The sequence below is a fragment of the Lampetra planeri genome, chromosome 2, assembly GCF_965212315.1.
Source record: "Lampetra planeri chromosome 2, kcLamPlan1.2.h2, whole genome shotgun sequence".
NCBI lineage: Eukaryota > Metazoa > Chordata > Hyperoartia > Petromyzontiformes > Petromyzontidae > Lampetra > Lampetra planeri.
Window position 1 is genome coordinate 22721926 of NC_136108.1, and position 27790 is coordinate 22749715.

Here is a 27790-nt window from a genome sequence, read left to right on the forward strand (position 1 = left end):
TTCACAACACATTGCAACAATCCCTCGCAAATAGAGTCAACAGCATCGTTTTCTCGTAAATTTGTACAAGTAAACATGTTCCTGTAATTAATATTAGTGGAACTTTTCACCTTGAGTTTAATGTTATACACATTAGAATCTCGATTATCCACGCTAATGATGGGGAGGATGGCCGCGGATAATTCAAAATCGCGGATAATCCAAAAATATCCATATTTCGCGAATCTCTATGCCAAAACCAGAAATATAGATATAAATTATGTTTAAGTTAAGAAATTTAGTTTTTTAATGAGCAAGACAAAAATGTGTAGTAAAGATCTTGTTTAATTACATCTAACGATTTCGATTGTTACTCTTTCGATTTCGAACGAATACTAACGATCGACTGATTGATGCACGTGCTCAGTGATATTTTCCTGGTCTTGCGCAGGAGACTCCACCCACTAAGTGGAGATTAGAGCCACGCCAATCAACATCAAGTAAACTCTGCCCACCGTTGTAAAGATGTGCAACTACTGTCCTGTAGAGGCGATCATGTGGATTTCGGATTAACCAGGGCACATCTTTGTTCAGTTTAAGCACGTGACTTGTAATAAACATTTTCAAGAACAAACAGTATAACTATTTTTTGATGATTAATTTGAGCTGAGGGGAAAATCCATGAGTTGTTAATTTGTCAAAATCTCTGGTTCGCAGTTAATCAGCAAATCAGATAAACAGCAAGCGGAAAATCAGATCTTGTGAACATATATATACAATTGTAGCAAATCAGACATTATACAAATGGTATATACGTTTAAATGGCATAATGATACAACTTACTTGAAGTAAAGGGTGCTGGATTGATTGTTGCAATTTTTCAACAAGTTAATGATGCATTGCATTGGCTTTTGTTTCGAGAGGTCAGAATCAACTTGCAAAATCTGTTGACAAAAAAAACACGTTTACATTGTCATCAATATTTTAGATGATGAGCTTGCCTTAAAACATGAAATCATTAAAGGAACCTTATGGAGCAAATTTATGGGTTGGAAAATATTCTTCTTTTGCCAAAAACAAACCAATGTCTCCATAGCAAACATGGGGGGCAATCTCCAACACTGTGTTTCAGCCAACTCATCATGTCAGTCAAGCCCTGTACGTTACAATGATTTATGAAGATTAACATTTTAAATTATGTTATTGATAGACCATCAAATATAAGATGAAAACGATATTTGAACCGACTTCAGACAATAATACCGAGATGATGCTGGTTTGTCTTCCATCAAAAACACTGGAATGTAATGGTTCACCTCCTTGCTTGTCGATGTATTTTAACGATTTGATTCAATCATCAATTATTTTTTTTTACATTGTGATGAACATAGCACATCTCGTGACTGCAGGAGTCATGTGAACCCATTACAAGTCTAATGTAGCACCCGGAGAAGTTGCCCAATAGTTGTATTTATTCGATATCGCTGGCGGACGTAACAGGTGAGATGTAGCTGCTACACGACGTTCCATATAGCTGGTCGACTATATAGATGGTCGACTATATAGCAAGACGTCGGTGTAGCCGTCCACGCTGGTGTCGATGCAGATGATGATGGCGACCGTAACAACGACGACCACAACGATGTAGATAACGACAATCCCTGCGACGACGATCCGGACCCCGACTTCTCAAACAGCCCCGAATCCCTCTCAGCCTTTTCCTTATATCCCCTTTCAAGTGGCCAAGCCCCGCCCCTGGCCAAGCCCCGCCCCTGACCAAGCCCCTCCTCTCGAACTCTCCCAGCCTTGTTCGGTTGCTCCGCACAGTCACCTCGTGTGACCATTCCTTCCCCCATCACCACAACCAAGTCACCTCGTGTGACCCTTCCTTTCCCTGTTAAACGACCATCCCCCAAGCCCACTAAACCATGCACTGTCCTTACACAAGCAACAGAGATTAAATGAATGTTACAGATTCTCCTACGCACAACTTGAAGATAATCTGCCAGGCCAACAAGGTCTGGTCAGCACCAAACAACACACCACATTTCGCTATAGCGTTGGCGTTAATTGATTTGAAACACGTGATACTTAGCTAGTGATAAAAGGCAGATTTGATATTTTCAATATGGTATTACCAATTACAACTAGACTGCAGTTTTGTGAATAAATGCATACAGAACAAACGTAACTTTATGAAAATGTAAAGATTACCTTCCAAATAAGAAATAAATGATTGACTATCACGCCGAAGATTTTTGGATCGGTGACGTCACTCAAACGGTCCATATACATGTGAATCACCAGCAAGCGTCTCCATTGGCTCCTGTAGAACATTGTCACTGCTTTAATGCGATTGTAAAAGTCGTTTTCAGATAGACACATATACAAAATTAAAGTCATTCATGTCTTTAAATAATGTGTAGCATTTTTGTCAGAGGAAAAAACAAGAACATTTCTGGAGTAATATTTTCATCACCATCCTTTCCATAATTTACCAATGTAAATTACTCTCATCTGGCTGGAATTGGCATTGCTGAGGTACTCCATTCTAAAGATTACAAGTTCATATCTCAAATGGAATACAGGCATACCCCAGTTTACGCCCAAGATGCGTTCCTGAAAACCAGAATGTAAATCATAAGTACTTAAACCGAAGCAAAAAGAATGGATGGTGGATCGCAATCTAGTACAGTATCTAAACAGAGGGTTAAAATAATCGTCACTGGTGTTAGCCGTGAGCAGGAATCGAACTTGGGTCGCCGGATTCGTAGCGCAGCAAGCTAACCGTAGCACTACCGCTCCCCACTCGCAGACAAACACACACACCAGCTTTGTATCATCATGATCATCGGTAAGTACAGTATTTATTCAGTATTTATACTATTTATTGTCTAGGAATGTTCTTTGTATAGGGGTTTTACATGTGTATTTCAATCATTACGTTTTTAATTTATTTGGCATACAGTACGGTACTTATTTCAATTGTGATGTGACTATGATTGGTTGCCGTGTACCTAACCCCATTATTTAGGTAATGCTTAATTATTGAATATTACAGTTTTGGCTTTCATGGAACTTTCCAATAACTTAGTATTGATATAAGATATATGACCTTATCTATTACACTATATGCATTATTATTAGTTGTTTATCATGAAAAAATAGTTTACACTTGTGTAAAAAGTCACCATGAATATGGTATGTGGGAAAAAAATCTATGATTAGAGCACATGAAAGAGACGACTGTAGTCAGGGACGCTAACGCTTGGGTGCCATCTGGCGTCCGAATGTTGCCGTGCGGTGTAAAAAATGTGGGCCTTCGTAAAGTTCGTAAATCTCGGATAGGTTATGGCTACGTACCATAGTATGTAAAACGGGCATAAATAGGGGTATTACTGTAGTTTAGCCTAACAAGCCTCCGGGGACAATAAAGCGTGCCCCACTCTGTCAGAAGTCAAGAAGGGCATCTTGTGGAGGAACTGGTCTCCAGCAGGGAAATGTGGAAACTACCACTGGCTCAGATTACCAATAGAAATGAGCCCCTGTAGCTCATTTGAGCAGGGAGACACTGATGACTGTAGATTGATTTTCAGACATATCATCAACCAGTGTATATCCACTGCTGAATTAAAGCCTCCCCATGCTATCCTTATTCCTCATGGTCAACTGCTACTACCATCCATCTCACTCCTACATAATCTATTTTTTCCATCTTCTTGGTGGTCATCCTCTTGGACACATTTTCTCCCTTGGCTGCCATTCCGTCTCCATTCTCACCCATCGGCTATGATCCCATCTAGCAATGTGTCCTGCTCCAGCCCATTTACTCTCCTTGTCAATACGATGTCTTTGATTGTGTGTCTCCTGATCCATGTGTACATTTTTTCACCGTCATTCGAAGTATACACCTCTCCACACTTCTTTGCGCACTTTACAACTTTTGTTAAATTTCCTTTGTCAGTCTGAATGATTCTGATCCATGGATATTTCACAACTATCACAGGCCATAATGTCAGCATGCTATTGTACATGAAACGTTTAATATTATTGGTATTACACTTGTTTACCCATTGAAGCCTCACTGAGTCTCAATACAATTTTTCACGAGAGAGGGTCCTGTCAAGTTTTTGCAGTAGGGGGCAATGTTGCTAGGTGTAATGCTAATTTAGTAATTTTTAGGTAAATATTTAACATTGGGATGTTTGGCCAATACTAGTTGCAATGTATTTGTTTTTATCATTGGGGGGAAATTGGGAGAACCCAGAGGTAACGCAATCATGGCAGGGAGAGAACATACAAACTTCACAGAGAGACAGGCGCTCAAGTTGGGAATTGAACCGAGGCCCTTCTAGCTGCGAGGCTCTACCCTGCCGCTCGCAAAGTGTATCGTGATGTGTGCGTGCGAGCCAAGACGCACCGCATCTTCTGTAGGCTCGCTGTGATGGCCTCAGTGCTCCTCGGTGAGTTGGCCAGGGCAGCAATGCAGGAGTTGATCACCGGCTTTAAAGACGTTACCTGCTGGCTCCATTGCCACAGTTGTTCACGCTGCTGTAGTTTTTCTTGGCATGGCTGGAGGAGCTCCAGGCACGCCTGTACTGCATCTAAATCCAGAACCTATAGCAACACCCACCAACAAGGTGGAGGTGAACCATTCACATAGTCATAATGAAAATAAACCTCAAAAACATTATCCATAGCTTCCAATTAGAAATATAAGATAACACAAAAGTAATATTCATGACACAGCATTGCTCAATGAATCATTGAGCCCATACTTATAAGATGTGCTTATTGCAACGATTTAGAAGCAATTTTCCACAGCTTGTTAGATCATTACAATGAAGACAGCTGTAAAATAAATCTGTAAAAACAAACATTGGCCTCATATAAATCAATATAAGAATCACAATTCTAGGATAAAAATTATCAAAACCAGCTTAACATGTAAAATGTTGAATATAAAAACATGACAATGATCACAATGATATAAAACAACTGCTTCGACAGACAGCAAACCATTTGATGCATCAGTTCCACATGCCATCAATGCCATTCGCATTGGATCAGTTACAGCCCACACTCTCCATACCATTTCCTGATGCAGGAGTGTCGCCGTTGGTTCCGTGTTCCGGCATAGCTGAGTCAGGATATCCGGAAGGGTCCGGGCCAGCTGGCAGAAGCAGTCGAGGCGGGTGCGCGCGCGCGTGGCCACCACATGCAGCCAAACCACGGGTGGTACAGACGACCGCTGCTCCTCTTCGTGGTGAACCAAGTGGATGGCACGAACAAGAGCCGAGCTCAGCAGCTATGCATTATAAACACAGGCAATGGGTTAGTGCAGATACTTCTAAACTAAACTATGTTATTTACCAGGTAAAGCACACTGAGCTATATAGCTAAATGGGCCTTACCAGGTAAGATAAAAATAGTTTAAGTTTTTAGTTATTTGCGCTTTTTCAGAAGCGACCTGGCCACAAATGATAGCTCAACGAAGTGGCTTATCATGTGAAAATTTATAGCAGCCAAATACTATAAATGCATGTTTCTAAATGTGGAGTAAAAAAGTTGAGGATCCAGAGAAAATTGAACGTGACCATGGGGAGAACGTGCAAATTCCTAATATACACGTCTCGGGGTTGGGATCAAACCCACAACCTCCTGCATACCAGGCAAAGGAGATAACATCTCACCACCGCAGCTCAGCTCCCACACAGGCACACAATGTATTACACAGTCACCCCCATGATCAAGCAAGGAGAATGATGAACATATATTATAAATAAGAGGGAGGACCAGTTCAGATATCGCTCGCCACTGATGTTAGCTGTAGCCGAAAATAGAACTCAGATTGGTCGCTTAAATTTTCCTACGTCACCCTAATCCATGTTTAAAAATTTTCATATTTCTAAGATTCAGTGTTCATGCAAAAACTCTGAAGGCATGTACCTTCAATCCTCAAAACTAAAACTCATCAAAAATCCCAAGAGGAGTTGGAGAAATGGTTTCCAAGCCATAGCTGCCATGTTGCTCCATTAAAATGTTTTAAATAATTTGACTGACAGCCTGTCCAGATTTCCTACATATTTTGGAAGGGAGATGTGGGTAATTGTAGCCACAGAGCAACATATGACTTCTGAACAATTGCTTCATGCAAGCTATTAAATTAGCACACAATGGCCTACTCTTATAAATAACTCTGGCACTTCCAACTTCTCAGTCACCTTGAGTTCCTCTTGTCTACGTGGCTGGAAGGTCATGCACACAAAATCATTGCTGTAGCGAGTGAGGATATCCTCTGAGCAGTCTCCAGGCAGAGAGGCAAGCAGCTGGCCGAGCGGAGTCGAGTCAAACTGCCTCTGCAGCATCTTCTCTGGGCAGGAGCCAAGCGTATCTGCAGGAAGCCAGGGGAGGGTCACACACGTCCCAAGTGAAACATGGCCTACAGCCATGACATGGCCTACAGCCATGACATATAAAACATACTCTGCACATGGCCATTCTATAATAAGTCAGTGTTTCCCTGATTTAAAAAAAAGGAATGGATGGGTTTGTTGCCCTGAGCAAGTGGAAAAAAATATTTATATTACATTGAGGGCTATTGTATATAAGTTAATTCTAGATTTGAAGCTTTCGTGACTGCAAGGATTCATATTCTTAGGTTTTTTCGGTAAAGTCACGTAGGTAAAAACATTAAAAAGTAAAATAAATTAAAATTAAAATCACGACGTTTCGGAGGCAACACAAGCTTCCGTCTTCAGGTGGTACCGTCACAGCCACGACAGCTGTATCAAGTAAATGAGAGATTGCAGGAGCTACCACTCCGTTTATATAATGGTTGGAGAAGGTGGTGGGGCAAGGGCTGCATACGTTTTATTAATATGGTAAGGTGAGGCTTAAGAGGGTGAGCCTTTGTTATGGAGAGGTAAGGTCACAGGTTGATTCACAAACCGTACCTCTCCATAACAAAGGCTCACCCTCTTAAGCCTCACCTTACCATATTAATAAAAAGTATGCGGCCCTTGCCCCACCACCTTCTCCAACCATTATATAAACGGAGTGGTAGCTCCTGCAATCTCTCATTTACTTGATACAGCTGTCGTGGCTGTGACGGTACCACCTGAAGACGGAAGCTTGTGTTGCCTCCGAAACGTCGTGATTTTTATTTTAATTTATTTTACTTTTTAATGTTTTTACCTACGTGACTTTACCGAAAAAACCTAATAATATATATATACGTTAAATTAAAATTCATTTTAAATTTACTGTACAAACAAATTATTGGCAATGACATTAACCTTTGGGCTCATCTATACAGATATGCCTCTGTGCAGCTATCACCATCCCGGGAAAATTTCGAGGAAAGCTAATTCTTTTACATTTTGCTCTATGCTGTATTGTGCCAAACGTAGTGAAAAATGTTAAAATATAATGTGTTTGGCCATTGCCTTGGTGGTCCTGGATCTTGATCCACAGAGTTTGGATTGACTCATAGAACAACCAGCTGAATGGGAGCTCTGAGTGTCTTGGCAGTCCTGCGTCCGTTGAACAAGGAACGGGAATCTGCACATTCGCTTCCCTGTGAGATCGTCACAAAACACAGTGAGTACCTCAAGCGCTCTGATCAGCGGTACAGTCGCTTGCCAAATACAGGCAACTTGAATATTCTCGTTATGGACAAAAAATATGGATGGTAATAGCACTTGACAGCGTTTGTTAAAGAATATCAGTCATTATCAATAAACTCCAGTACATATTAAAACCTTGTTTCTAAAATATAGTACTATAGTGTAGCACTTTAGACTGTTATCATTCAAATTCCGAATAACAATGCTTTTCGGCCAAACAATCCCAACACAAACCTATTCTCCACATCAATTCCAGACTCTGGACAGTTTCTCTCATTCACAGTAATGACACATCTCTGATAAATTCTGACTTCAAAAGACATTTCTAGATATTAGACTAAGTTTAAATTACATCACCAATTAATCATACACAACATGAGCTTAAATCACTCCAAATTTATGTATGGTTTGTTATGCATAGCACAGGTTGACCAGGACTAAGCTCAAGAACTCATGACTGCTTCCAGGGCCTTTTTTTGAGCAGCATCCAAATTAAGAACGTTCTTGTTACCAATCTTAATGTTCCACATTAACCTTCTCTAGCCACGTGTGCTAAGACCATGCTGCAGAATTACCTATGCACAATTGCTATGAATCCCATAGGCAGAGTTTGACTTCTATATTTAGGGGGGCAGGGGTTCGCTTTGTCCCTCACATTAAGAATCAATTTGTGTATATTAAATCTTAATTGTTACTGTAACTAATGAAAATAAATTAATTAAGGTGCCCAGTTTGGGGAGAGGGGCATTGCCCTCCCCGTGTCCCCCCGGCAAACTCCGACCATGATGAATACTACAAGCAAGCTCAATTGTAACGGAGGCTGTACACACGGTTTATTTACACATGTCTGTCACACGATATTTTTATACTGTTTTTAACTTGTCGGAAGCACTATTTATTGTTTACCATGTTTGATATAAGATCTGGCCAGGGTTCCGTGTAAATAATTGTATTTTTTGTTCTCGTTAGTTTGCACATTACCACTATGCAATGTCCTGTAATTTTCACCACTGTCGACAGTATTGGACTGTTGTCGTCCGTGTAAAATAGCTGTTCAACTAAATGGGCCTTACCAGCTGAAATAGAGCCTGAGAGGCAGAGGGATATAATAAACTTGCCCATTGTTTAACTTTCCACTAATTTTCTAACCATCACAACAGGGCAGCATCCCCATGTTAATGTAACACACGTTCACAGCATTTGAAATCTTTCAATTTGAACTCCAGTTAAATGGCTAAATGAGGTTGATTGATGTTCAAGGTTAATGGTATCCTGCTTATAAACATGGTCTTGATGCATGATAGGTAGAACAGTGGTAACACTTGTGCCTCATGGCAAAAAGAACCTGGATTCAATATCCAACTCTTTCTCTGTAGAATTTGTACGTTCTCTCCCCCTGTTCTGCACGGTTTTTATCCTGGTTCTCCGGTTTCCTCCCGTAATTCAAATGCACACACAATGTAACATGTATTCGCCAATACATACCAATGCTAAAAAACTTCCTGAATTACACGTTATAATATTGCCCCCTACTGTGAAAACTTGGCAGGACTCTCCTGAAAAGGTCATGAGACTCTTTGAGGCTTTCCGGAGTAAACAAGAGTAACAGTAAATAATAATTATAGGCTATGCTTCTGGCATGGCCACACCATTCAACACCACAACCAACACATTGAGCTCACTGCTCTCTTACCTTGCAATGGACTGGAATGGGAGGATATTCTCATTGCTTAGGATCTGCAGCCATAATTCAATGATGTGAGGTGGCTGCTTGGACTCAACTAGAAGGTCCAAGTTGTTGTCCTGGTCCACAGCAGCCAGAACACTGGCCAGAGCTGAAGACACAACCTTCTGCAGATGCTGCCATAGCGCTTGTCTGAAACAATTTGCACAGAACATTATCAACATTCAGCAGATGGTAAAGACATCATTTTATAAATGCTTGTCTTTGGCAATATTCATTTATCATTTCAACTGTTTTGCATAGTAGCTACATAAATAATGCAATTGAGTTTCAGTTGCTCCTATGGTCATACATTTTATTGGTGTTCTCTGTAAAATACAATAATGATTGTGAGAACAAACAAACACTATTGCGGAACCAAATACTATTCAGAATGCTTTGTGAAATACTAAACAGAATGCATTGAAACTTGTGCTTGTCTTCAGATGAAGGTAGAATGACAACGTGTTGACAACTTGCCTGAATGTTCCGTTGTGAAGAATGGACTCTAGTGAGGAGGCCTGGCGTGAAGTCCAGCTCTCATTTCTGTACATCACTAGCATCTCCTGCTCCTTCAGGAGCCCAGCCACCCTCGTTTGGAGCGCAGTCACAAACTCCGCTTCACCAGAAACAGGACCAGAAGGGTCCTTTTCTATAGGATCAGAACCACAGCAATAACACATCTCAAAAGAGGTTAAACATTTATTTTTATCAACATTATTAGTCCCAATAGTGCAATTATGATTATTCACTACCTATAAGCAGATTCCATCCAAATAGTCTCCCCTATCATTGCGTGCAGAAAATAATAAAATGTAATTTTGAAATGAATGAAAATAATTAGTTTTTGATAAAGCTGCCCTCCTCTACTCCAGGGCGTTTAAAGTGCTTTTCAAACGAAAAGCGACTTACATCACGCCATCTAAAACATGTGTAGTGACATAGAATGGGTCACTACGTAGCATAGCGCTGGTTGCTGGCAGAGAAGGGGATCTGCAGGTGCAGCAGCCCTGTCTGTCAGCAGCTCACGTGCTAAGCCAGAGAGAGGGATGTAGGGGAAAGGTGACAGAGGGGCATGTGAGGTAAGCCCAGGAACCCGGGAGTAGGCTCTAGAAGGGGGGCGTGGCCGGGGCAGAGCGAGGCCACGCCGGGAGGATAAAAGTGGACCCCGAGCGAACGCTGTTGTCTGGAGTGGAATCCCGTCATGCTGCTGGAGTCTTCGTCGCCATCAACATCTTCTCCTCCTCGGCGTCGTCAATCAGGCAGTCTCCCAGCTGTCCTGACTGGAAGCTGTAGTTGGACTGTGAAGGCTGTTCATAAATAGAGTGCCCTCTACTCCTAGTGTCTCTGAGTGCGTCACTACACATGTGAAATCAGGCATTACCCTGCCAATAGTGGGCGATGCTTGCTATGTGTAATTCCAACTGAAAATTTACATCCACTGTGAAGCAGATGTGTACATCATCAGTTATTCTTCCGATTCCATTCTGATGACATACATATGCATACATCATCGGAACGGAACCTGAAGAAAAACTCAAATAAATAACTTTATCGGTGCCGAGCCTCTTACAAGGCCATATGGGAGGGCATTTGGCACAGTTTGGCGCCAGCTATCATAGAGTGCGGTCGTGTCGCTGGAGTTCTCTATGGTGACTACAATGTCTTTAAAAACAATGGCTCTATGACTCTTTAAATAAAATGAACACGAACCACTTGTGTGTTCCGAGATTCAGCAGTGAACGGGACTCCACCTTGCAACAATTTTTTTTATTTTACCAGGTAAGGCCCACTGAGCTATTAAACTCTATTTCAGAATCGATCTGGACACAAATGATAAGCTCAATGACGTTGCTTATTATGTTTAAATAAACACGTTTCTAAATGTGGAGGGAAAGACCGGAGGACCTGGAGAAAAATCCATACAACCACGGGGAGAATATGCAAACTCCAAATATACAGGATTGGGATGGAACCCACAACCTCCTGTATACCAGGCAAAGGAGATAACATCTCACCACGTTGGCACCGTGGTGCAAAGGATATAGCGCATTGCACTCGGAAAACCAGCAACTTAAGTTTGATTCCTAGCATTGGCTAACATCAGTAGCCAATGATATCTGAACTGGTCCTGGAGGATCATCCCCCATCCCATTTCCCAAATCCATACTGTCCAGCGTGGTGAAAAATGCCATGAGCGACACAGCCATGGGTATGTCTTCATCCAGCAGTGGATTGATACAGAACAGTACATTCACATGAAGTTAATACACTTTCAGGACCTCATAATGGTGTAATTTACTCCGGTGTAAAGACAACCACACAGCTGCATGTATGGAGCAGCGACTAGCTAATACCACAGTATCATGAGTACTTACCACTCTGTTCACCACTATGGGTTCCGAACAGACGGAGGAGGATAGGAATCCTCTCCATGGTGCGCTGGACATTGTCTGCCCTGTCCTCGAGCATGGCGGCCGCAGGCTGCAGGCATAGGGAGAGCAGGTGTCTTGCATCCAGGCCTACTGGCCCATCCTCTGATTAAATAAATAAGGAAGGGGATGTTATTCATAAGTTCTCACATGCTCTTAGGAGATGTATTATTCTTACACATGTTTACCCCTGAAAGCCTCACTGAGTGTTAAGAGTCTCTCAGGATGGTCCTGCCATTTTTTTTCATTCAGGGCCAATGTTGATTTTGTGTCTAATCCCAAATTAATAATTTGCAGGTAATTTTTCAGCATTGGGATGTTAGGCCAATGCAAGTTGCATCAAATGCATATTTTTAATGTGAAGAAACCAGAGAATCTCGAGGAATCCAATGCAGAACAGCGGACAAAATGCAAACTCCACGCAGAGAGGCGCCTGAGTCACAAATCGACCCAGCCACTTTTACATTCTCTATCCATAGTTCATACTGCCGACAGCATATATATGTTTATTTTCCTTTATTTAGCCAGGTAAATGCCCAATCAGATGGATGATTTATTCCGCAAGGGAAGCCTGGGTACAAATAACTATAGAAGCAAATGAAGACAAAAGTTACAAGTTAAATAGGCATGATACCTCACAGTGTTGTGTGTGACAGACTATGGCAGAAAAATGTTCAGTTTAACTTTCCAACTTTTGTCTATCCAAGTCTGGCTAAATTGATGCATTCTATAATGCTTTCTCTCATGTCTACTCTCAATCATTGTTTTATCTATTTAGACAAGTGTCATATTCCCCCCATAGGGTTTAAGCTAGTAAGCCGATTGAAAAATGTATCTCCCCCTCAAAAGGCAGCCATGCAAAGAGTGGAACTGGAATGCGACCAGGTTAAATGTGCATGTGACACTGGATATGTGAACAAACTGGATATATGGGGAGCGGTAGTGTGTAGCAGTTAACGAGCTGCGCTATGAACCCGGCGCCCCGAGTTCAATTCCTGCTCACGGCCAACACCAGTAATGATTATCTGAACTGGTCCTGGGCCTCCCCTAGGTTGACTCAGCCTCAAATGAATACCTGGTGTGGTGTGTAAACATCGCCACTCCGGATACAAAGGCGGCCGGGCATGGTGCTTGCCACCCAGCCCCTTATGTGCCATGCCGGCCTTCATAGGTGCTCGCTAACAGCACTTGCCCCAACTGTCTGTTCAGGCTATCGGGGGGATCTTTGTCTTTGTGAACAAAGCCCCATGCTCATGGTGAAATGCAGTTACCAATATGAATCGCGCAGCAGTTTTAACCATGGAGAAGCAAGTTCCATCTGGGTAACCCCTTGAGGTGGAATATCTCATTTGTAAGGGTATCTAAGGGTGCCGACTGACACATACATAGCAAACATGTAATGACACGTAAACAAGTATTATTGATCTATAACTTGTACATGCTTTGTTTCACCTTGGCTCAACACAGGGGAGACGAGGAGGCTGCTGATGGAGGAGCTGTATAGGGACTTGATGTCCACGAGGAATGAGCCTGGTGGCACCAGCTCATCCAGATGCATGGACCACCACGCGCCTGGGATAGACATGGGTAGTCGGAGTCATTTCTCTTTCTCCCTCGTATTATAAAATACTGCATGACAAAATATGTCGTGTGTGTGTGTATATATATAGCAAATCCTTGCCCATCGCGTGGGTTAAGTTCGCTGCAATCGGCAAATCCGCAATGTGCAAACTCAAAGGCAAATGGGTAACATAGGGTTTGGTTTACGGTTTGTAATACAACACCAACTCCTCATTTTGTTGTACGTTATGCTACATCAACCCAAACATTAAACAGGCAGTATTTTGAATGTTAAATATGATCAATATTTTCTTGTGTTACATATAAATTGTACAGTAAATGCATAAAATGAAAAAACCCATAGTGTACAATACTGTAGACATATCTGTGTACAGTATTGTAACACTAGAGGAAGAAAAATCGTGTGGCTGAACCTCACTGCCTGGTCACTGGAGGCTGGGAACACCACGTGACCTGTGAGCCGCGGTGGGCCGCTTGGGAGACAAGATGGAGATAACACGGCACCGCGTGTGTTCTTCCGCAGCAGCGGAGTTACGACGCGTACAGAAATCTCGCGGTCAACCCCGATGGGTCGAGAAGGGCACTCTGCCGCAAAACCACAATAGCTAAACCCGCGAAAGGGAATGGTTGGCTATACAGTCATACCTCGGTATACGACCGCTTTGGAATACGTCGAATTTGGTAGACGTCGTGTTTTGACAAGAAAAAATGTCTTGGGATACGACGTCTTGCTTGGGATACCACGCGCTTGCTAGAACTTGTATGGGTCGGGATGAGTCACCGCGTACCTGCGTATACCCCTTTCACGACTGAAACAAAGCGCCGCTCCTCATTCTGCCTGTACAGTAGATCTCGTTCAGTGCACAACCCTTGCTATATTTCAATTTATTTTAATTTATTTATGCATTTATTTTAGTTTATGTATGCATTTTAGTAATAAGTAGTGTCTAAATTATTTTATACAACCCCATTAATGTATAATATGCCAGAAAAATATAATTTCTTATACTCTGGAACGGATTATTTCCTTTCCCATTATTTCTTATGGAAAAAATTTGTTTGGTATACGTCATTTTCGGTATAAGTCCTACCTTCTGGAACTAATTAACGGCGTATACCGAGGTACCACTGTATTTATTTTTTCATTACTTTATTTTTACTCTCAATCAGACCAATCAAATATAATTCCACAGACATAAATGTTAAATTCCATTTACTTTAGAGTGGTGAAAACTGGTCATACAGAGTGAATGCAAGTCCCAAGCATTAATTCATTATCACCATCAGCCATTATCTATTCACTGCTGGATGAAGGCATCCACACCTTGTCACCATTCCTCATTGTCCTGCAATTTAACAAACCAACTTCGCCGCGGCTGATATTAATTAACAACATTCCAGGAACACTTGTGATATTACGTGCAGCAGCTTTGCACTTGAAGTAAAATAAGACCAACTTTATTATAAGAAAATAGCATTCAGTTTAAGTAAATTGTTATGCCACTGAGCTGAATGACCATTTTAAAGAGACAAGGCCAAGTCAGTTCACATACATCCACTGTTTCCATTCTGTGAAATTACTGTGTCTTCCTGCCTACAAAAAAAACACTCACGACAGTTTCTCAGAGATCGAAAAATCAGTGGGGTCAGTGTTGTGGATTACTGTGGTGAATTGGGATTCGCATTTCCATGGCTGACCTCCATTAAAGCCGATGTATCCACAGCCGCCAAGAACTCGTGGCACTTTAGTGATGAACGCCACAAAGAGCTCGCTCCTCTCAACACTGTCCTCCAATTTCTGATTCAAGATGCAGTACCTGCCAAGAGTCCGCAAAAAATGCATCCAAGGTATTTTATAATGCATTGAAAAACATTAACAGTTCGCAAACTAACCATGCTTTAAATAAGACTTTTACATAACAGACTATGCCATAATGCAATCTGAGAAACGGGTGTAACTATTCACCCCCTTCACTATTCAACAAATTGTTACAATTCATAGCTGCGATTATATTCAAGAATCATTGTTTTAACATTGTGGTGAATAGTGCCTCCAGTGACTGAAGGTGTTGCATAAACTCATTACACATAACGCATTTTAATAACACGTATCATTTTCTACATGTATCGCAAAGCTTAATAATCAATGTCAATCCAAATATAAGATAACATTGTCACACCCTTACTGGCAAGTTTAAAAAAATACATTGCAGGAATTAATTTAAAATGCTCTTTGGTTCTTTAATTTAAAATGCTAAAATATGCGATGCAGTGAACCCACTTGGCACAGGAGATGAGCCTGGGGCTGATATGAGGGTCATCAAAGATGTACTGCAGCAGGAGCAACTTCCGTCCCTTTTTTTTGAAGAAATTACTACATAAAAGATCACAATATGTGACAATTATAACATATTTTACATCCAGAATGTAATACACATAAGTTTGGATTTTGAAACTCTAGTTCTCATAGCCAACTGTGCTAAAATATTATTTCAATATTAACCAGGAGACCTGTGGTACATATATGTATGCAGGTTAAGCAAATGTAATGCCGAGTTTCAATGGCCAAAACACAGACAGAGGCCTTCAGTGAGGCAAACCTTATACTTGACCAATCATTCACACAAATGCATGCATCAAACGTGTTAAGGCACACATCGCCTTTAGACATCGCCCCCAGGACCCTCCTGAAAGTGAGTTAAGGCTCAGTGAGGCTTTGCTGGGAAAACAAGTGTTCAATAATACTATTTGGTTCTTTCGGGAAAGTCACGTAGGTCGAAAAAATAATAGATCATGACGTTTTGATCGCAACGCAAGCAATCGTCATCAGGCGGAAGAAAGAGCAGGGAAGCTGCTGATGCAGGCTGCTTTTAAAGGTTAGAGATGGACGTAGCCCCAGTCATCAACGGCTGATCACTGCTTGAACGCGGTAGGCTCACACAACATTGTTTTTTCCGAGACCAAAGTACTCTGCAAACCTTCGGACTACCATCAAAGATTCGTTCATGAAGCCATCCAGATATATAAACACACAATTTCAGCCAAGAAGATGGGTATAAACTGAGCAATCATTGGAAGGACGTTATTAATCAGTTTAGGTCATAACTGACAGTGATGTTCCCTTCCTTCCTGCCTATGTCAGCAGTTATTTGCGACTCTCTGAGTTCCATTCACTAACACAGCCACCGCCGTTTGCTTGCTCCGATGTGGCTGTGGTTCTTTCCGAGCTTTTTCCGATCTTACATTAACATGCAGTCCTCGATGTGACGGCGTGCTGCGTGCTTACATTGACATGCTAACCACATTTACACAGTAAATTTACATGCAAATTTCTCACTTCGTTTATGACTCTAGGGCTACGCCCATCTCTAACCTTTAAAAGCAGCCTGCATCAGCAGCTTCCCTCCTCTTTCTTCCGCCTGATGACGATTGATTGCATTGTGATCGAATCGTCGTGATCTATTATTTTTCTACCTACATGACTTTACCGAAAGAACCAAAGAGTATGGATTCCTGCAGTCACGAAAGCTTCAAATCAAGATTGTTCAATAATAATAATGCAAAGTACGAGTCAGTTTCAATATGTAAGGAGACTATTAAAAATGATGTAACCTATGTAAGTGCAATTTTTTGAGAAAACGTGTGGTGAATGGGGCATGATCCTGGTGTTCATGTGCAGTATATTTTTCTGTAATACGGCAACAACCAAATTAATTGTGGCAATGTTTACCAATTAGTAGAACAGCTGCAATCAGAAAATGAATTATGGTGTTTTAACTCCAGTTAATTTAACACGTAGGCTTTCATGACCAATATCATCCATAAGAGGTTTTTGGGTTAGATCGCGTAAATATATAAATGTGTTGCTAAAACCCGCCGCCACCCGTCACAGCCAGCTAGTAAGGGTTGTTATGTAAACAGAACATGCCAATTCGTCACTCGTACAGCACACCAGTGTGTTGGAGAGCCAAGCCACAACATTTACAATCCGAGTACGACGTTTCGCCAGTAATTGGACAATCTAGGCAAGGCCGGAGGCTCTGCACGGGACTAGGCCTCACCACGCCACTCTGTCAGGTGAGTACTTTGTACTATAGAGTCGATAAATACTGCTAGAGTCAGCATGTACTACTGTAGTGATAGCAGGTACCACCACAGTCAGTATGCACTGCTGTAATCATAGCAGGTACCACCAAGTCAGTATGCACTGCTATAATCATAGCAGGTACCAGCACAGTCAGTATGCACTGCTGTAATCATAGCAAGTGCCACCAGTCAGTATGCATTGCTGTATCATAGCAGGTACCACCACAGTCAGTATGCACTGCTGTAGTGAAAGCAGGTGCCACCAGTCAGTATGAATTGCTGTAATCATAGCAGGTACCACCACAGTCAGTATGCACTGCTGTAGTGAAAGCAGGTACCACCACAGCCGGTATGAGACATTGTGCTTCGATACCAAGACAACACCATCAAACGATTTCCTGAGACAAGCAGAGCATATGATCCTCAAATTATCAAATCTACATGACAAAGACATACTCACAAAACAATCTCCTCTAAAGACTTCTATTCCTTCATGCTCATGGACAGAGGAGGAAACCACATATTACAGTGCGCCAACCTCTTCAACTAAGTATGTTTTCGATGAGTATGCCAAAATTGAGAGTGAGCGCCTTCTTTACATTCAACTTCATCAAAAACGCCTGCGTATAGAACATTATGCTCATCTCAGGCACACTATCAATGCTGACATACATGCGAACACTCAGAATGTGGGGAGATTAGTTCTTTTGCCTTCATCCTTCACAGGTGCACCAAGATACATGCATGAGAAGACTCAGGATGCCATGACATACATCAGGCAATATGGCAGGCCTCATCTCTTTATCACCTTCACTTGCTATCCTAAATGGAAGGACATCCAAGTTGAGCTTTATCGAAACCAAAAGGCAATAGACAGACATGACATCATTGCAAGGGACTTCAACCTCAAAGTTGATGAACTCATGAGGCTTATTACGACTAAGGAAGGCGGAGTCTTTGGAAAGACAGCATGTAACTTGCACACCATTGAGTGGCAAAAACGTGCTCTTCCTCATGCTCACATTTTGCTATGGATGACAGAAAAAATGCATGCAAGTAACATTGACACATTTGTCAGTGCTCAGCTACCTGACCCCCATCAAGACCCTGCCCTATTTGATGTGGCCTACAGGCAAATGGTCCATGGCCCATGTGGGCAGTTCAATCCAAATTCGCCATGTATGCAAGACCGCAGGTGTACCAACAGGTATTCACGCAACTTCTTTAAAGACACTCAGTCAGGCCCTGATGGCTATCCTCTATATCGTCGCAGAAATACTGAGCATGGTAGATTTGAAACAATGCTCAGACCTGCCACTAACTCTGGAATGAAGGTTGACAACCAGTGGATCGTCCCCTACTGCAAGATTTCGAGCCCCACATTAATGTGACATTCTGCAATTCTGTGCAAGCCATCAAATATGTTTTCAAATACATCAAAAACAGCTCTGACATGCCTGTCTTAGCCTTACAAAAAGAGGGGCAAAGTGTGGATGAGGTTAAACTTTTTGTCCAAACAAGATACATCAGCAGCAATTAGGCCATTTGGATAATTATGGGCTCCCCCATCCGTGAGCGTTCCCCCACAGTCGTCCATTTGCCAGTTCAACTCGAAAATGGTCAACGCATCTACTTCACCGAAGGAAATGACCAACAACAGGCCCTGGCTCCACAAGATACCACCCTGATGGCGTTCTAAGTTACCCATTTGCTGCCAACGTGCTCTCAAAGTTCCAATATGTGTGTGTCAGTCGATGTCTGTGTAAGTCCATGTGTGTGTGTTAGTCAATATGTGTGTGTGTAAGTACATATGTGTGTGTAGGTCGATGTGTGTGTGTGTATGGCTCGATGTGTTTGTGTGTGTGGGTCAATGTTTGTGTGTGTGTAAGTCGATGTGTGTGTATCTTTTTTGCCCGGGCAACGCCGGGTACTTCCCGCTAGTAAGATGATAAAGTACTGTACATATGTGCCTATTGGATGCATTTAGAAGAATCAGAATTGTATTACCGGAGTAAAGCCCAATGACCTACAAAGCTTTCAAGGGCGAATCGCCGGCAGCCATCAGCAATAAATCATTCCATCTTAACCATTACACAGGTTTGTTTTTAAAAAATACACTTAATCAAAGCAATTATGTTGAACAATGAAGACCGCAAAGCAAACAACACTTTAGTTTGTTGTGCTTCATTGGCTCCATTTAAATGCTTCTATTGGCCATTCTCTAACACAGAGGGTTGCACTGCTCTGAGAGATCAGAATACATATTTGATTCATGACCCGACTTCCGATGGTACACTGAGATTAAAATTACATTTTAAAGTAACAATTTTATATCTGCTGCAAAGCATACGCTTTGACACCCATAATAGAAATCAGATGTAGTTTAATTTTGTCAAAAATATCTTCCCCAGGGGTCGATAGGAGTCCATTCAAAACATGGAAAAATCTCCAAATGAGAGACAGAGCAATGTAACCAAGCGCAGATGAAACTAAATATAGCACTAACCGACAAACAGCACCAGATACCCTCACACAAAACCCTTTCAATTATTTATGGGAAGTGATGTTAATTTTCTGTGTTCTGTTAAAATAGCTGTCACCTTAAAGGAATATTTTTTTCATGCTGTAAAGGGAGTAAAACTAACATTTAACTATAACTACAACAGAGTGTAATGAAACAAAATGTTTCTTTGTAAAAAAAATATTGGAAAATTTGTGGAAAATACTTCCCCATCCCTTATTTAAATAAATACATGTGACTATAAATAACTATTGCAAAGTAATTGAATTTTGGAATGCATACCTGAGCTCTTGACAAAATTCTTGCTCGGTTTCAAATTGCTGGAGAGTTAGCAAGCAAACAGTTTCCTTTTCAAATTTAAGGTCGTTTCCTATATTGTCAGCATCCAATTGGCTCAGCAGCTTTGAGTGAGTAGAAATCTGTGAACATTAAACGCATATTTGTAATGAACATCTGCCATAAACTAGAAATCAGGAGAAAATGTTATATTAATGTAATATGTCTTGTGTAATTATTATGAGATTAACTATTAGCTAATAAATTGCTTTTAACTAAAATTTAGTTTTCTGACAAACTTCAGGTCCAGTTGCAGCTAAAATGGCACTCATACTCTAGTGAGAAGGGCACTCTAGCGAGTAACAGAGTTACGTGAAATATACCACTTTATGTGGGAATAATACAGTGAAGAATGCCAATATTATTTCACTGACCACAGTGATTACATCTAACTTTATAGAGTACCAAATTTACATTTTCTGCAGAAGTAACTGGAATCTCACCTCCAGATGGATTCCATTGGAGGCTATGTGCATATCTTGTAGGCAGAAGCGAAGCAGCTCCAGCAGGCTGCGGTGTTTCTGTTTCTCAAAGTACAAATCAATGACCTTCCTTGCTCCTCCGGCCGCTCCTGATGTATGTCTCAGGACCGCATCAGGTGTGGCGCACTGTAAAAGCACCTCTTTGGCACACGATAGGAATTCACTTTCATCCATGTCACTGCGATGACGTTCGCATTGCTGCACTACAATGGAGGCACATGCATCTTCGTGGTACCCGATGAACACATCAGCAGCACTGAAATTCTGCTGCGAGCCAGAGGCGAAGTCTCTTGCCCAATCCTGCAACTGCTTAGTGAGAGCTCTCTGCTCAGGTTCCAGGATTGTGTTCATCTCCAGACAGTGTTTCTCCAGACGGTTTATCAAAGGAACTGGAAATTTCTCATAAACAACGGCCTTTTCCTCGATGACAATCAGTCGGAATTTTTTCTGCACCCTGCACTTCACCCTGTGTGACCCCAAGCCAAGGTCAACATATCGGTTTCCCCCGAGGTACACGTAGTACTGATTCAAAGCATCATAAAGGCTCTCATACAGGTTCTGAATATTAAGGAGGATGACGGTCTTGCCTGTCTCCATGCAAACTTTGATTTTGTTAATGTTGCGACATACTTGGGTGTACTCCTGATCTTTCGGGAAGCTAGAACCGTAGATGTAAATGGTGTCTTCCATGTCTAGATTCCCAATTGTGTTGAGAATATTCAGAGCTGCACTGTTGCTTGTGAGAAGAAGCAAATATCTTGACTCTTTACATTCATCACCCTTTTTAATATTTTCTTTTATAAATTTTAATGAGCTGATGCATGGTGTATCATATTCGAACGCCACCTCATTTAAATGATTTTTGAAGAACCCAATTGCATCCATATCTGCGTGCCCTCCAAAGTTACGGAGTATTGCTTCAAGCAACTCTTCTGGAGATGGAAATTCATTTGATTCTTTGGAAAACGCAAAAAGCATCTTCACAAGGCTGTAATAGTCTCTCAGTCCAAAAAACTCTTTTTCCTGTGCCTTGCAAATACTCAGGTAAGCTTTGGCCAATCCTGAAAAGAGAATTTCTATTATATCAGAGATGACTGGATCAGATGAGCAAATTCCCCGGGCACTTTTAATGAGCTCTTTCTCATCGGGGACACCACGGAACACGAGGATCCCCCTGTTCATCTTCGCTGGATCCAGAGCCCAGTTGGAGATGCCAATGAAGCCGACCTTTTTATACTGCTCTGGTTTCTCTTCATCGACACAACCGTCTTCGAGCAGCGGATGGAGAGCCTTGAGAGGCATCTGTGGCGAGTCCTCAGCCAGGCCCACCTCATCCAGCACGACCACCGACACATACTCTTGGAAATTTTGGTTCTGTTGGAAGTGTGCAGACTGCCTGAATGTGGATATGATACCTTCTGATGAGGAGTGGGGGCTACACTGAAAGGAAACCAAATGCAGCTGCTTGTATCCTCTGAAGAGGTCACTGCGTGCAGACTTTCCTTGCATGGCATCCGCAACAATAGTTTTTGCGAGGGACTTGGAGCTCCCAGGCTTGCCAACAAGAAAGAGGGGAATTCTTTGCTCCACGCACACAACCATCATGAACACATTTTCCTTTAGAGCTGCATTCTTTGCTATTGTTGACTCCAAATCAATACTTTTCAAAAATACATTCTGGCAAAGTATGATCTCATTCAAGATTTCTTTGGCAGAGCAATTGAAAAACGGTGCAATTGCTTTCCTGTATTTTTGACGTTTTTCCAAACTTGCGTGATAACAGACACCAAGCGCGAGGATGAGTGCCCTGGTGACATCATCAACACGACAGTCAGCATCAGCTTCCTCCTCCTCTTCCTCCTCCTCTTCTTCCTCCTCCTCTTCTTCTTCCTCCTCCTCCTCTTCTTCTTCATCCTCCTCCTGTTCTTCTTCCAACTCAATTTCAGCCTGATCCTCCTCTTCAACCTCTTCATCCTCTGATTCCACTCTCTCTTCTACAAATTCTTCACCCTTAGCACTTTTTATTTGTTTCATTTGCTGGAAGAGCGTGTCTCGTTGCTCGTAGAACCAAGCCAGCACCTTCAAGCAGCGCTCCACATCACGGAGGCTCACAAAGCTGCACTCGTCGGCACAAGTCCTCAAGTACTCCTGGGAGGCGGAGAGGACAGCAGAGATCCGTTGAGTGCTCTCTGTGGGGATATTTCCTGTGCGCGAGTGTCTCAGTACAATCTGCTTTATGTACAGCTGCTCAGCCAGGTTGCTCAATTGGCCAAAATCCCAGACAAAGGGCAGCATGCTGGGGGGCAGGGGCTGCACCCGGTACACCAACTGCCGCAAGGGTATTTTCCCCATCCTCTCCTCCGTGTCCTCTGCTCGTATTCTGTAACCGAGCCCAGCAGCCTCCAGTCGATCTATCATTTGATCTGTGTGCTTCCTGTAAGGGTTACACGCGGCAATGATCTTGAGTCTCTGCGTGCGTATGGCCCGGCCTTCCACTGTCGAATCGCACAAAGCCTCCTTGATTGCGTAAATGGCCTCTGTGGTATTGGCCTCGTCAAAAAAGAGGACAGTGTCCATGTCAAATTCTTCATTCTGTATGGCAAGTTCTTCAGCATCCTGTATCTTTTTATAGATGAAGTGGGGTGTCACACCACCGTGCACTTTCACCAATATCATATTCTCAGCTTCTCGGCCCGACTTCTGCAGGTCACACATGTAGCGGATGAGCTTTGTTTTTCCACAACCAGTCTCCCCCATGATGATCACGGGGATCCCACTTCGGAACCGCATGTGAATGGCTAACATCTTCATGACGTTGTCGGTAGTCAACTCATAGTTTTCATCAGGGTCCTCTGGATATTCAATTCCAAATACCCGGCAGAGCCTTACTAGCTTCTCCAGTCTGGGCAAATTGTCAAAATTAATGTTGAATGGCACTCTTTGGAGTTTGAGGCCAACATGAAGCTGTTTAGTCATAACAGCTTTCAGCAACACATTATATGTACTTGGGTCCACAGCATCACATGTTGCATTGATGTGAAAACCTAAGAACGTCATGGATGTATGATCAGCATTGAAAAAGACGTAAGGATGGGGTTGGCTTTCCCATCGTTTCCGGATGCTGTACGTTTCGAGTGTTTCTAACACATCCTCCATGCGGTTATTATGTAACCGAGCACTTTCATCTGACAGTTCCAAAGATGGTGTGGCAAAGTCTTTCGCCATGATTGTCATAAATTTCACAATGAAATGTTTGAAGCCAACTAGGGTGTCTCCTACGATGTTTGCATTGCAGTACACAGACGTCTCGCTGTCTTGCAACTGCACGTTTAGAAAGCGGGCAAAGTTTTGAAGCTCAGCCCATGATGGGTCTGACACACCACAGTAGTGCAGCAGAATTTCAAGACATTGCATGGGGGTTTCTTCCACTCTCCCCAAATCAAATTGAAAAGCGTCAAGATTTGCTCCGTCTGTAAATCTCCTGAGGTATTGCAACGGCCGTTGGTAAACCTCGTGTTCAAACAAATCTTTGTCCATCAACGGAAGATCAAACCTCTCTGGAGTTTTTTCTCTGTATAGCTGCAGCACCTCCAGGGGAGAGATGCAGGTCACAGTTGGTAAAACGTGGGTCAGTAGGATAGGGCCTCTCTGCTTCCTCTGCAAAGAGAGACATACATGGTATTTTTTTTAATGACAATACAACACCTCCTTCCTGCCTTATAACTAAATTACCACCTGAATTAACATTTTTCACAAGCATTGTTATGAATATCACCTCCATTTTAAAAGCTACTTTTTGTTTTTTTATCCAGTTTACTAGCAATAACATACAATAGCTATGGTGGTAGTAGAATTGTTGTTGCAGTAAATTTAGTTTTGATTTGAAGCTTTTCTGACTGCAGGAATACATATTCTCTGGTTATTTCAGTAAAGTCACGTAGGTAGAAAAAATTATAAACGAAACACGACGTTTCGGTCGCAACCCAAGCGTCCGTCATCAGGTGAGAAAATGATCTGCTGTTGTGGCTTTATATAGGCACGGGAGGGGGGGAAGGGGAGGGGAGTTTTGTAGAGTCGTAGCTGCAGGAGTTCACGGGGAAAGGGTTTGTGGCATGCAGGGTCGAGTGGAGCTGGAGAAATTATGTCAATGAGCTTGAATTCGTAACCGAAAAAAAAAAACTAAAACGGCATGGGTGGGTGAGTGAAAATCACAGCAGTTAAAACTTTGTGGTTTATCACGTTCTTCCAATGATTGCTCAATCTGAATCCATCTTCTTGATTAAAGTTTTGTCTGTGTTTGTATATCTGGATGGCTTCATGAACAAATATCTGATGGTAGCCTGAGGGTTTTCAAAGCACCTTGGTCTTGGAGAAAACAATGTCATGTGTGCCCACAGCGTTGAAACAATGATCCGCCACCGCCGAGGTGTTGGTTCTATCGTGTTAAAATCCGCTTTGTATTCGCGAACCCGGTCTGAGACATGTCGCTTGGTTTCACCAATGTAACTGCTGCCGCAGACACAACTCGGCTTATAGATACCAGGACATTGCATGTCCAGAATCGCATCATTCACCGATGGGATCAAATCACGGATTTTGTGTACTGTAATTGAACCGAACTTAGATCTTGTGTTTGTTCAAGATTTTGGAAATCCTTTTGGTAACCCCTGCTATGTATGGTAAGGTGATGGTTTTAATTAGCTCCTCAGATGGTTCTCTACCTATGGTTGGGGATGCAGCTTTGCGGATTGTGCGGTCAGAATATCCATTCCTCCTGAAAGCCTGGCGTACGTGCTCAAGCTCACTGGCTAGGTGGTGCTGGTCGGAGATGCAACGAACCCCTATTGTGTAGTGTTTTGATTAGGAAATTCTTCTGGGATGGATGGTGGTGGGAGTCAGGCTCTGGATAGGAATCCGTGTGGGTGGCTTTCCTATAGACAGAGTGTCCCAACGAGCCATCAGGTCTCTTCTCGATCAAAACATCCAGGAATGGTAACTTACCATAATTTTTCACTTTCATGGTGAATTTGATAGATGGGTGTATGGAACTGATGTGGTTGAGAAATTGTTATAGTGCCGTCAGGCCATGTGGCCAGATCACGAACGTGTCATCTACGTATCTCTTCCACAAGGAAGGACGTCGGGTGGATGTCTGGATGGCATCTGTCACAAATTTCTCCATGAAAATATTCGCGACCACTGGTGATAGGGAAGAGCCCATTGTTTGTAGAAAGTACCATTTCAGGTGAAGTGTTGGTACAGCAGTGCCTTACCAACGAACAAACCCTCCCCCCTCTCCCCCCGTGAACTCCTGCAGCCACGACTCTACAAAACTCCCCCCCCCCTTCCCCCCCCCCCTCCTGTGCCTATATAAAGCCACAACAGCAGATCATTTTCTCACTTCATGACGGACGCTTGGTTTGCAACCGCAACGTCGTGTTTATTTTATTATGTTTTCTATCTACGTGACTTTACCGAAAGAACCAGAGAGTTTGCAGTAAATTATCAATCGTTTTTTTTTTTCTTTCAGTGGTGATTGATTGTTGTGGGAATCGTAGTTGTGGTGGGTTATCGGTGTGGTAATTGTGGTTGTTGCTGTGGAAAGTTGTGGTTGCAATGCAGCTGTAGTAAATTGTCATTATATGTTTATACATAGTAGTATTTTTTATACGAGTTATAGTTAATTGTCATAGTATTTATATTGGTTGTGATTGGAGTATATTACCTGTATTTGTACTTTGTGCAGTTACATTGTTCATCTAGTATGGAAGTGTCTCTTCAGTGTTAGTTGTATTTATGGCACAGTGATTGCATGTGCGATTGCAGTAGTCTTTTATTATTATTATAGTATTGTAGTAAGTATTATTGTACAGAACTGTGAACTGCATGTGAGGAATGGCTTGTGTGGCTGTGGTGCATTCCCTCTTCAGCTTTACATCTTTGGCAACCCGCACTGAACAGCATGGCGACGTATGGTCAAAGACATACCCTCCTGCCTGTCGCACACAAACAAACCCTCAGCCCAAGAACCTCTGATTCCACCAGTGAAGCAGCAGAGGGTGCTAAGAGTCTCTGTGTATCGACAGGAACACCTTTTGAAGTTGGCCATTGCTATGTACAACATGTGAATCAAACCTTCTTGAATTGGATTTTTAAAAAAGAGAAATATTGAGAGAGTTTGACTAAAATGAGAAAGAAAATGCGAAAACGCCATACATTTAAAACATTATTTTTGTTATTATTTGCAATAAAAATATTACAACACACACGGTTCTCATTGTTGGTTGACTAGCAGTGTAATGATTGAATTTATGTAATTTATAGTAAAAACAATTCCCACTAAATAGAGCACGGGCGCAACTGTTAAATGATTCAAATGTCTACTACGGTAGCTGTGTGATTCCCTCTGTGTTAAGTGTTTCAGGGGGTGCTGCTGGCTGGATTGTGTTTGATAGCACAGAAATAGAACAAGTAGAGAAACATTGCCAATAGAGATGCACAGCAGGTGAGAGAGATGTTTCCAGTGGGAGTGAAGTAAAGAAAAGGAGATCAGCTAGATCTGTTATTGTAACAGCAAAGAGCATCCCTCATGGTATAATTTTTATTAAACCCACCTGGTCTACCAATTCTTTGGTTGGATGCCAGTCCAGGTACTCTACAACGTAGACATCAGACTTCTTGCATCTCCACACTCGGCCATCCATAGATTGCAGATGTCCCAAAACGAAGAGACGCATTAACAGCGTGTCAAACCCCTTCTTCACCTGTTGAGAAGAGGGGGCGTATTGGGTCAGCATCGATGCTGTGTTCACATTGATCTGATGCAAAACTCAGCAACTATGTTCATCCCTCTGGTAATTCAAACTGAAAATTCACATCAACATCCACCGCAAGTATAGAAAATAATGTAACACATTTTATTCCTATGTCTTTAACATTCATGTCATATTCTTTGGGTCTTTTGGTAAAGCCACATCTACGTGGCTTTACCGAAAGACCCAAAGAATATTAATTCCTGCAGT

The 27790-nt window shown here is 42.1% G+C and overlaps 1 protein-coding gene across 13 annotated transcripts in view; it reads right to left on the reverse strand.

The window, feature by feature from the left end:
• Positions 1–27790, reverse strand: part of LOC144730006 (E3 ubiquitin-protein ligase rnf213-alpha-like) — a 141623-nt gene that overhangs the window by 37677 nt on the left and 76156 nt on the right. For all 13 annotated transcript variants that reach the window (XM_078610562.1, XM_078610542.1, XM_078610496.1 and 10 more), the window contains 15 exons: positions 27383–27532; positions 20730–24425; positions 20233–20369; positions 15625–15717; positions 15042–15160; positions 13215–13334; positions 11709–11867; positions 9811–9982; positions 9301–9483; positions 7428–7558; positions 6204–6373; positions 5072–5287; positions 4400–4596; positions 2194–2305; positions 823–923 (listed from right to left, as the gene is read on the reverse strand). In XM_078610562.1, the coding sequence (XP_078466688.1) occupies positions 823–923; positions 2194–2305; positions 4400–4596; positions 5072–5287; positions 6204–6373; positions 7428–7558; positions 9301–9483; positions 9811–9982; positions 11709–11867; positions 13215–13334; positions 15042–15160; positions 15625–15717; positions 20233–20369; positions 20730–24425; positions 27383–27532 (5756 nt within the window). The remainder of the gene's footprint in view (positions 1–822; positions 924–2193; positions 2306–4399; positions 4597–5071; positions 5288–6203; positions 6374–7427; positions 7559–9300; positions 9484–9810; positions 9983–11708; positions 11868–13214; positions 13335–15041; positions 15161–15624; positions 15718–20232; positions 20370–20729; positions 24426–27382; positions 27533–27790) is intronic.